Here is a 12064-nt window from a genome sequence, read left to right as displayed (position 1 = left end):
TGATGTTGTTAGTGCCATATATTCCAGTAAGGTATGGAACACCCTCTAAAAGAAATTTGCATCATCCACAAAGGCGCCAACGATACAAATCACTACACGACGGTTGACTTACAGCGACCTACGGTTGGTTGCTAAAACGGTCTTCAGCGACCTACGGTTGGTCGCTAAAAACTTTTAGCGACCCATAAGGATGGTCGCTGTAAGTGCCGTCGCTAAAGGCTTTAGCGACCGACATCTTTTTAGCGACCGACTGTCCGTTGCTAATATTGTATATTTAGCGACCAACCGTGGATTGCTGTACTATAGATTTAGCAACCAACCGTAAGTCGTCATTCTATACATTTAGCAACCAACAGAAAGTCGCCATTTTTACAGTTGTTATTAATAAAAATATACATTTAATTAAGCACCACAAATCACAGATTTTTATACACAAATCATAAAGACATACATAGTTAATCAGTATACCACAGTCATAGATCCATCACAAACACAAAAGCACCACAATTATATATTCACAAAAGCATCACAGTTATAATATCATTCACAACTAGATCATTTACATATAGCTAGCTAGATCATTCCAGCTATTGTTCGAAAGCCCACAACTACCAGCTCTTCTTTTAAATCAACGTTGAAACAACAGATAGGAGCTGAGCAAGCTATGTTGAATATGCATTTCAACAGTGGAAGCATGAACATGGCTACATCAGTTCTTCTCGTCTTCTGTTTTGTCTGACTTGTCTTCCTTCTTCTCTTGCTGTTTAAGAAGAGAAATAAAGAAACCTTCATATTTCCACCAGATAATACAGGATAGCAGTTCATGTGAAGATTTGGTGACATATAATATATTTATTCTTATTTAGTCAAGGTACGGTGAAGCAGAACAATGCTATAGTCTAGAGGCAACATGAATTTCATTGCATCACAATACAGAGACCTTTAACAGATGGATCATTGGGATCAACACCAGGAAGCTGTTATTTTACACATAAAAGGGCCAATGACTATTTAGGACTGCCAGTACCCAGAGTAAAGAGTCCATGGAATTAAAAAAATTCAAGTAAATTAACCTCCAAATAAAACATTATCTATGGACCAAGTGTGTTGTTGTTGTGATGTCATGTGCTAGTCCGTTATGGGATCTTAATCTAAATAAGATTTTGTTTTTATGCATCAACAGAAGGTGCTCATATACTAAATCTCATATTCTAAAACAAGAAAGAAATGCTTTTGAGAAGTAATAGCAATAATGCAGCATGATCCAGAGACCACCTCTCTAGGAGTAACATGCGTACCTGTTGATGAACAACAGTCATGGGAATGGAGAAAAACTTTAATTGTTGCCAAAACAACGACTCCATTTGCATGTTGAAGTCTATCCTCCAACAGATTCATTATGTCAAATATTTTGTTATTATTATATGGAAGGAACTTTGATTGCAACTCAAGAACATGCACTGTGGCCATTCACTAAACTCTTTGATCCTGCAGATAAAAATAGAGAACTCAAGAAAATTCACATTGGCATTATTTAATAGAAAAGGCTCCAAGCCAGATTGAAACTCATTTGATTAATAGGTAAAATTAAAATACCAGTGGTTTGCTATGCAATGCCTCAATCTTTCTGCTACCAAGTTAGCAGCTTCTAGAGCCCAGATCTGTTGCAATGCATGTACGCAATTGGCAACTACCTGCAAGTCACCAATATAATCAGTTTATCTCAGAAAAAGGACATCATTAAATGAGATAGCATCCGATCATTAATCAGTTGAACCAAAGCACCAACTGCAATCGTTTAGAATAATAAAATACCTCACAGATCATAGCTGAAACAAAGTACTTACAAAACAACCTTTTGGTAGAAGCCACGTGACAAACATAAGCTCATTTAAGCAACTCAGGTTTGATGTTCTAGAATGAAAAAGTGGAATATTCACATCTCAAAGTGGAATATTCACATCTCAAAGTGGAATATTCACAACTCATTTATTTAAGCATATTGTATTCTCAGAACAAGGCGAGAGGGAGATGAAGCCATACCGTGGGCTTGTCGCACCAGGCCTTGTAGGAGACGTCGTCGCTGCTCTTGGAGATGACGTGCTCCCAGCCCTCCCTCTCTGGCTCGCGTGCGCCCAAGCCCAGACTGCCTACCAGCTGCCTCAGATCGCGAACAGCGCTATTTGTCTTGGATGCTATCTAGCTAAAACATGTCCAGTGAACAAGCAGCAGTGGTATTAATTGATTTAAGGACACAAGAAATGTAGCACTTACTTCTTGAACGAAATCTAACCGCCAATTTACACATGCTGAAAATGGTCAACAAGCTTACACGCGCTCGACGACCTCCGACCGTCACGCACGTCTCTGAATGCCACCGGACGCCGCCTCTCCGTCGCTCAAGAAATCTGCGGAGTGCGACTGCTGCTCGCCTGCTGGCCGCGACGCCGCCTCTCCGTCGCTCAAGAACGACGAGGCTGTGCTGCTGTCGTCGGCGCCAGTGTCGCGCTCCTGGAGCTCCTCGATGCGCGCGAGCGCCTCCTCGAAGCGGCCACTGGAACCGAGTGGGCGCCGAGAGGCAGAAGGCGAGGGCAGGCGGCGGCAGATGAATCCCCATGGCGCGCACACACACGGTGACCTGTTACTAGCGAGGTGATGGAAGGGGGAGAGAGGTGAGGGCAGAGAGAAGAGGGAAGGGAGAGAGAGGCGGCGGCGGCGGCTGCGGCTGGGAGAGAAGCCAGGGACGCGCGGCTGATAGGGTTAGGTAGATGGGCCCCTAGTGGGCCTTAGGCTTATGGAGGGTTTTCTTTTTATTTATTTATTTCGAAATGCATTTTTAAATTACTCAAAAATTCATAAAAATTTTACCAAATAAATAATAAACATTTGAATAAATTATTACGAATGCGAATAAATAATAAACATTTGAATAAAAATTTATTACCCTATTTATCGTAATAACTAAATTTATTATTTTTAGTTGATGGATTTTATAGTGTTACAACAACTCAAATATTGCATACAAGCAATATTAAAAAGAAATAAATCACCATGCAATTTAGCGATCAATATTTACTTGTTTTAATTAATTTTTAGTCACTAACATCTAACAGGTACGTTCAGGCTATAAGATTTGATAGTGATCCTTGCTCTATAGCGACCCACCGCTAGTCCCCGACGACATCTATAGCGACCAACCATAAGTTGTTAAATTTCTAGACTTTTAGCGACCAACCGACCGTTGCTACAAAAGGATTTAGCGACTGATCATCGGTCCCTAACCTTTAGCAACCAACAGTTGGTACCTAATAAGGGTCGCTAAAGATCAACCGTCGTGTAGTGAATCCATATGGACTTGGCTACGTTAAAGAAACATGGTATGTTTGTCGCCGACTTCTTGCGCAAGATCATGTGGTTCGCCACTGTCGACGTCCCCTTTACCCGATGAGGAGGTCCTTGTCTATCTACTGGCGAGGCTCTAGGTCGACTACGACCCATTCGTCACCTTCATGGCGACCAAGACGAAGCCATTCTCACAACGTGTTCACACACTTGGTTGTGTTTAAGACTTATCAACTTCAACATGTGGTCAAATTGCAGCTGCAACACATTGCCTCTACCAACTATGTGGGTCACGGCAGCCCCTCCTATGGCTGTGGCCATGCTGATGTGGTTGTCACACTTGGCATACTGCATTCATAAACATTTGAACGCATTCTTTGTTTCAGGAACTTCTCGAAGAAACAAGATCTCAAAAAGGATTCTCTCCGTGATGTTATCATATGTGTTCTATGAACGACATCATTTCGTTATGTCAAAGCCAAAAAAAACACAGGCTACTTTCATTTCGTGCAGAACTGGTTTACTCAAAGACCGTATCTTGTGCGCAAGGAGCGCTGGTGCTCCCATGAGCAAAATCAATCCAGACCACACCTTCCACATCCAACGGTGCTGCGTTAGGGGGTTTTATAAAATGTTCTTTACAACTCTGTACATTTTACAAAAACCCCCCTAACACAGCACCGTTGGATGTGAAGGGTGTGATCTGGATTGATTTTGCTCATGGGAGCAGCATGGCTCCTTGCTCATAAGATACGGTGTCCTCAAAGTAAACATCAAAACCAAACATGGTGATCAATTTCGAACAGAAATGTGAGTACCCAGCGGCTACAGCGTCGAAGCAAGTTTTGCAGGAATCAGAAGAACAAAAGCACCTCATCACAAACAACTATGGCCCAAGAGTTAGAGCTAAGATAAAAGTTGCCTGATCTAGTCTTTTTATGTGGCTTTTCTACTTCGGACCAACGCAAATGTTAACATTGTGGTGAGCCACAGCAGCCAATTCCAAAGCCAACCCGACCGCAACCACCACGACCAAGCCGGCTGCACTGCACCTGCAGGCAGCAGCATTATGCCTCCACCAGCGCCGCTGTACAACCCTGCTTCCCGTCTCCACCGCGGCCTCGTGATCGATGTCGCCCTTCTTAGCAACGGCATCCAACGTCCCCTCCTCGTTACGTGCTTCCATGGCGTCGCGAATGGCGTCCCCCTCGGTCGCCTCCTCCTGGCACGAGTCGGTGCAGAAGCACGCGGACCGCGAGGACACCAAGCTGTCAGCCTCCTCCTCCTCAACTGGTTCAGGTGCAGCGACGACTGCGCGCCGCGCCCACCCATCGAACGTGGCCGCGAGGACAGCGAAGCGCGCCTCGGCCTCGGCCAGGTGCTCCGGGCGCGGCCCGCCGTGGCACTCCGCCTCGGCGTACAGGAGCAACCGGAGGAACTCGGTCTTCGATTTGATTTTCGCGCGGAGCTGCTCGTCGGTGTGGGGGGTCTGCTGTCCGGACGACAGCGCGTCAACGAGGCAGGCGCAGAGCTCGTCGAGCTTCCGGTCCACCACGGTGCTCGTCCGCCGCCCCTGCGTCGCCGCCGGCATTTCCATTGGCGCAGCTCGCTGGCTTGTGGCCGCGTTGTCGTTGTCGATGTTCCGGTTTCGAGCAAGTCCCAGGAGGCAGGAGCGGACAGCGAAATCACAACGCCATGGTGGCTTTATATCAGCGCCGCGCGGGTGGGTGAGGTTTCGAGGAGTTGCGAGCTGTGACGCTTCGCTGCGCGCGCGCTTGGGGGTAATGGCACGGGTGCGCGCGCTTGGTTTGAATTTTGATACGCTTCGTGGTTCGTCTATTTCTTTTCATCTCAAACATGTATAACCTAAGATATTATGTTATGGTTCTCCAAGCAATAAATACACCTAAGAAACCCCTTCATACAACTCAATATATCTAAGTTTGGTATCTTATTCACTAAAACCTTTGAAGCTCATTTAGGCCTTGTTCGGTTATTTCAATTTCATTTGGATTTAGGTATATTGGAATGAATTGGGATAAAATTTGTCTTGCTACGTATTTAAACCGATTTAATACCACTCAATCCATATGGATTAACGGTGAAACGAACAAGCCCTTATGTGGATTGTTTGGGTGGAACCGTATCTATACTTAAAGAATCGTGCTACTCCCTCCGATATTAAAAAACAAGTCGTTTTAGACATTGTTTAAGTCAAACATATAAAACTTTGACTACTAATAACAGTTTTGTTATTTAGTTTTGAAATCTAATAGTAATATGTATAGATTTATCTTAAATTTTTTTTTTGCAAAAGTATAAATACATTAAGAATTTATTGGTATTTTAACAAAAAACATTGGCCAAGGACTCTAATTATATTTTAGAGACAGTGTCACTGTTCTAAACGACTTGTATTTTGATACTGGACGAATTATAGATATTCCTTCACCAAGATACGTCTTTTGTGTTTTTTTGCATTTACCTTTTTCATACCTTTAAGATATGGTGCATTTATGTAGGTTGTAGTTGTACATGCTCTCATGTGATACACCTAAGGAATGTGTGTATGGTACTAGTTGATAACTCTTCACAAGTTGACAGACATGATGACAAGGACTCTCTAAAACATGAAATTTTGATCAAATGAAAAATATACCGTACGACTTGCGGTGCGGGGTGTTCGAGACACGCGTGCCAATGGGAAGAGCAGGAACATCTGGAAAGTTGATGGGATAGAGGCCCGACTCATCGTTCGTCCAACAGGTTTCTCTATAACTGTCGATCCTTAGAAGAAAAAATGCCAGGGATGATACTCAAAAAAATACATCATCTTACTGAGAGAATTTATGAACGAAGAGAAGATCTTTAGCTGGCAGGAACATGAAAAATATTACGTAACACAAGAGGTCTAATAGCAGTAATGATTGAGGAAATGACTAGTATGCAGAATTCGCAAACCTCAGCCATCACCAACTTTCGTTGGCAACTTGGCATGATAGCGCTCGACGCTCACGGACGTCAAGGCGATCCAGATCGTTGGTCATGTGGTCGATGGCGCATCGCATGTGTCCGTGTACCAGTCCAGATTAACCTAGGAAGATGTAGACGCCATGGCCGCCGAGGGAGGATCCTCCGGGAAGGAGTCATCTTGACGGTGCCAGCATCGGATCGCTGTATGACCCAGCTTGCCACAAATTTCACGGGCAGGGCATGAGGAGTTGCGACGATCGGCAGACCGGGATTGTGCACCGACGTGAGAGCGACCACCACGCCCCGATCACTGTGGTCGCGACCCCTGTGCTGTCCACCACGTCCAACATAGCGATCCAATGCACCAACGTGAGGTTCGAGTTCTGCCTGGTGTCGTATCTGGCGCGCTTCGAAGGCGATGATCGAGGTGAGTGTAGATGTCGTCGAGCGTGATGGAGTCGTCATCGATGTGATGAAGGGGTCATATTGGGAGGGCAGCTCGACAAGGAGGTGTGCCAGTACTTCATCACTATGGAGGGCAGCGTCGTCAGCCGCCGCCATCTCAGTAGCAAGATTCTTGATCTTGCAAAAATAATCTGACACCGATAGATCTCTCTTCTTGGCGGTGGTAACCTCGCCTTCCTCTAAATTTCACCCTCTAAACAAATACTTTATATTCTATATAACATACTCTAAAATATGCATTCCTCTATATCTTCTTTATCTCTAGAAACGTTCAATAAATTCGGTCCTCTATATCTACAGTGATAACAGAATTCATACACTACATTGATTGTTTTATAATATTTATTTAAATACAATTTTAACCTAAGTATGTAACACAAAACTGTAAAGCCCAAAATCGATATAAGAGAAAAAATATAATAGGATAAATAAATAAATATACTTATATGCTAGTGTTTTGGGATTTCTTGATCTCCTTTTCTTTGTGCATATTCAATTAATGGAATTAAGGTAGTCAAATAACAATAAATAAATATAGAAATGTGCATTCCGTGTTGGGTTCTTGTATTTTTACATCGGTATTCAAATTTGTGAGACAAGTTCAAGTTTGAAAAAATAGAAAGGGAAATAAGAAAAGAGAATGAAATAGAAATGGAAAAGAATATACATTACAAAGAAAAATATATATGAATACTTATAATTCTTCATACTAGTACTTTATTTGGGCATTTAACCCGTGTGTGAACTCACGACCAAGTTTGAATCCAAATACTAGAGTTTGAAATTGAGGGAAGAAAATGAAAACATAAATAAATAAATAAAAAGAAGACTCCATTTGTCGCCTAGGCCTAAATCCCTGGAACTCGGGCCACTCCGACCAATAGCACGCCGGCCCAACCAACCTTCTCCTGCGGCCCACTTACCCTCACCTTTTGTTTTTCTTCGTGTCTCTATCAGGCAGGTTGATTCTAGAGATGGCCAAACGGGCCGCCTGGTCCGGTCCGGCCCGGGCCCTGTTGGGACCATGCTTCGTCGCCGAAGGTCCTGCAGAAAGAAACAGCTTCGGCTAAAGCTGCTTGTACGTGATGCCGAAGCTACCACTCATGAAGCTTCGGTGTTATAGCGTATCCGAAGATGAAGGATCGAGCCGACTTAAAGATATAATGACCTTTTAGTCCATAAGGGTCTGAGTCATTGTTGTAAATTTTTATAAGGGGCATAATTGTAATTCCTTACAGGTTGTGTCCTGTGCCTATAAATAGTGAACAGTATTCCTTTATTGTTCACGCAATCCTGTAATCACAAACGCATTGCTCTGGAATTATTGTTTTCTGTCAAGGCAAAGGTATAAATATGCCTAAGCGTTATGTTTTGGTATTTAAATTCATATAATAAAATATGTAAATAATGTTATCTACTTATGATATATCTCTCTTTAATACTTCATGTTTTGTACTTTACCTCATATTGTTTCATAAGTCTGTTCACGAAGGTATGACCTTCGTGATATTTTACTCATGATCTTCGTCCGAAGTTCATTAAATCCTTGGGGAGATAATGCTTCAGGAGACGAAGGGCATTAATATTTAACATTTTATGTTGTCTTGTTCTTGATTCATAGCATTTGAGAACAAGTCCCCAACATTGGCGTCCACCTCCGGTGAACTCACTTCCACTTTTTTGAGCTGATGGCTTCGGCAAAGAATCAAGCTGGAACTGCTTCGGCTCCGAAGCTGATTCTCCCGATAACAGGCGGTTCATGCTCAGAGCCGGCCAACAAGAAACATAAGAAGGAGGCACAGAGAAGAGTACAACACGTAGGGGTACAAGGACCCTTCATCAAATCAAGATGGTCTCACATCCCAATTACCTTTTCTCAAGAGGATCTTCAGCTCAAGGATTACCCACACAATGATGCTATGGTTATCTCTTGTGTGATCAAAGGATTTCTGGTCCATAATGTTTTGGTTGATACAGGCAGTGCAGCTGATATCATATTTGCTAAGGCCTTCAGATAGATGCAAGAGCCCGAAGACAAGATCCATGATGCCACACATCCCCTTTGTGGCTTCGAAGGAAGGCAGATTGTAGCACTCGGAAAAATCACAATGCCGGTAACCTTCGGATTTATCAACAACACAAGGACTGAACAAGTTGTGTTCAATATTGTTGACACGGAATACCCTTACAATGCAATCATTGGTCGTGGTACTCTCAATGCCTTCGAAGCAATTCTTCATCCAGCATATCTTTGCATGAAGATACCTTCAGACCAAGGACCCATTGCCATTCATGGAAGTCAGGAAGCTGCCAGAAGGGCCGAAGGAAACTAGACAGACTCAAAAGCAATCCATAACATAGATGGAGTTAAAGCTTGTGAGCAGTACAAGTTTAGAAGGGAGAAAGCTGCTTCGGCCGATCAGCCGAAGCCCATGCTCTTATGTGAGGACATAGCAGAGCAGAAGGTGCTATTGGGATCCCAATTGTCCGAAGAACAGGAGAAAACCTTGATAAGGTTTCTGTTCAACAACAAAGATGTTTTTGCATGGTCAACTAATGATCTTTGCGGAGTCAACAGGGTTGTTATTGAACACTCGCTCAATGTTGATCCATCCTTTAGACCTAGAAAGCAGAGGCTTCAGAAGATGTCTGATGACAAGGCTGAAGGTGCTCAGAATGAAGTGAAAAGACTCCTCAGTGCCGGAGTTATCAGAGAGGTAAAATACCCAGAATGGCTGGCTAACACAGTTATGGTAAAAAAGGCCAATGGTAAATGGAGAATGTGTATTGATTTTACTGATCTCAACAAGGCCTGTCCGAAGGATGAGTTTCCATTGCCAAGGATAGATTCTCTAGTTGATGCAGCAGCTGCATCAAAGCTTATGAGTCTGCTGGATTGTTATTCAGGCTATCATCAAATTTGGATGAAGAAGGAGGATAAGCCAAAAACCAGCTTTATAACCTCTAGTGGAACATATTGTTACCTTCGGATGCCTGAGGGGCTCAAGAATGCTGGAGGAAGCTTCAGCAGAATGACAGCGAAGGTTCTTCATTCTCAGATAGGCAGAAATGTGCTAACTTATGTTGATGATATCATTGTAAAAAGCACGAAGCAAGATAATCACATTGCTGATCTGCAGGAGACCTTCGCTAATTTTAGACAGGATGGTTTAAAGTTGAATCCAGAAAAATGTGTCTTCGGAGTGAAGAAAGGGAAATTTCTTGGCTGCCTAGTTTCAACAAAAAAGATTGAGGCTAATCCAAATAAAATCGAAGCTATCCTTCGAATGGAACCACCAAGTACAAAGAAGGGGGCTCAAAGATTGACAGGAAGACTGACATCTCTCAACAGATTTATATCTAGATCAACAGAGAGAAATTTACCATTTTTCGAAGTGCTGAAGTCAGCCGAAGTTTTTCAATGGGGACCAGTCCAGCAGAGAGCCTTCGAAGAGCTGAAGCAATATTTGATAGACCTAACAACACTAACTCCACCAACGCCAGGGGCTCCTCTGTTGTTATATGTGGCAGCTTCGCACTCAGCGGTAAGTGCAGCACTTGTCCAGGAGAAACCTGAAGGCCAAGTCAAAAAACAAGCCCCAATATACTTTGTATCCGAAGTTCTTAGTTTATCAAAGAAAAATTATACAGAATTGGAGAAGGTACTGTATACTGTTTTGATGGCCTCCAGGAAACTTCGGCACTATTTTCAAGCATACAATATAGTTGTTCCTTCTTCACAACCGTTGAAAGATATTATGAGAAATCGAGAAGCTACTGGAAGGGTTGGAAAATGGGCTGCGGAACTCAATGAATTTTGTATTGATTATGTGCATAGATCTTCGATTCAGTCCCAAACATTGGCAGACTTCATTGCTGACTGGACGCCAGGGGCTCAGGAAGAAGAAACGAGTAAAGATGTCGAAGTTTGGACAGTATTTTGCGATGGATCTTGGGGAACCTTTGGAGCAGGAGCAGCTGTTGTGTTGGTCGCACCTTCCAAAGTTAAAACTTGTTATGCAACAAGACTTGATTTCAGTTGCACAAATAACATTGTTGAGTACGAAGCTTTGCTCTTGGGTCTTCGGAAGTTAAAGGCGATGGGAATCAGAAGGGCGGTTCTTAAAACTGATTCCCAGGTTATTTCTGGTCATATTGACAAAAGTTATAAAGCAAGAGATCCGAAGCTTGAAAAATATTTAGACACGGTCCGAAGGATTGAGGCTTCCTTTGAAGGGTTTTCTGTTAAAAATATTCCTCGTGGAGAAAATGAATATGCTGATTTATTAGCTAAGTCAGCAGCACAGGGGCTGCCCTTACCTTCGGAAGTATTTTTCGAAACAATAAAAGCACCTTCGGTTGAGCTTCTTGAAAGAGCAGTCCTCAACATATCCCCTGTCTATAGTGAAGACTGGAGAACTGAGATCATCTCTTTCCTTCAGGGTAACTTTCTTTCAGATGACGAAGCTTATAACAGGAGGATAGAGGCAAGAGCTCGACCATATGTTATAATAGAAGGGGAACTATACAAGCGCAGGGTCTGTTCTCCGTTACTCAAGTGTTTATCCAGAGCCGAAGGTATAGAATTGATGAAGGAAATACACGCAGGCCTGTGTGTATCTCACATTGGATTTAGGCCTTTGCTTGGAAAAGTTTTTCGTCAAGAATTTTATTGGCCAAAGGCAGCTTTGGATGCAGCGGAATTAGTCCAAAAGTGTGAAGGTTGTCAGAAATGTGCAAGAGATCAAAAACAACCTTCGTCTTTAACTCAGTTAATACAACCCACTTGGCCGTTGCAAAGGTGGGGCCTTGATTTGTTAGGACCGTTACCACCAGCACAAGGGAACTTAAGATATGTTGTAGTGGTAGTGGAATATTTTTCTAAATGGATTGAGGCAAAGCCTTTAGCCACAATAACTTCGGTCACTATTCAAAAGTTTTTCTAGAAAAATATTGTTTGTCGCTTCGGAGTGCCGAAGGCTATTACTGTGGATAATGGGACGCAGTTTGATTCCGAAGCTTTCAGAGAATTTTGCGATCAAATTGGCACGAAGATCCATTTCACATCAGTTCGACATCCGGAGTCAAATGGACTTGTTGAAAGAGCTAATGGCATCATAATTACAGGAATAATGAAGTTAATCTTCAATCAGTCCAGGGGAAAGTGGTCAGACGAATTAATCAAAGTGGTGTGGAGCCACAACACAACAGTATCAAGATCAACAGGCTTTACACCATTCAAACTATTGTTTGGTGACGAAGCAATAACTCCGAAAGAAGCCAA

The 12064-nt window shown here is 42.9% G+C and overlaps 1 protein-coding gene and 1 pseudogene across 2 annotated transcripts; both read right to left on the bottom strand.

The window, feature by feature from the left end:
- Positions 1 to 489: 489 nt before the first annotated feature.
- On the bottom strand, positions 490 to 2693 carry LOC100193268 (OSJNBa0010H02.21-like protein; annotated as a pseudogene). Its single transcript, NR_146273.1, has 4 exons — positions 2044 to 2693; positions 1597 to 1694; positions 1299 to 1488; positions 490 to 760 (listed from the first exon to the last, which is right to left on the bottom strand). The product of NR_146273.1 is annotated as an OSJNBa0010H02.21-like protein (transcript).
- Positions 2694 to 4291: 1598 nt separating this feature from the next.
- LOC118473530 (uncharacterized) lies at positions 4292 to 4939 on the bottom strand. Its single transcript, XM_035963272.1, has one exon. It carries the CDS (start codon positions 4937 to 4939, stop codon positions 4292 to 4294), a length of 648 nt encoding a protein of 215 aa, XP_035819165.1.
- Between the last annotated feature and the right edge of the window lie 7125 nt (positions 4940 to 12064).

The sequence above is a fragment of the Zea mays genome, chromosome 10 (assembly GCF_902167145.1).
Source record: "Zea mays cultivar B73 chromosome 10, Zm-B73-REFERENCE-NAM-5.0, whole genome shotgun sequence".
NCBI classification, from domain to species: Eukaryota; Viridiplantae; Streptophyta; class Magnoliopsida; order Poales; family Poaceae; genus Zea; species Zea mays.
The sequence above is the reverse complement of the archived record's forward strand: the minus strand, read 5'-3'. Positions and strand labels throughout refer to the sequence as shown.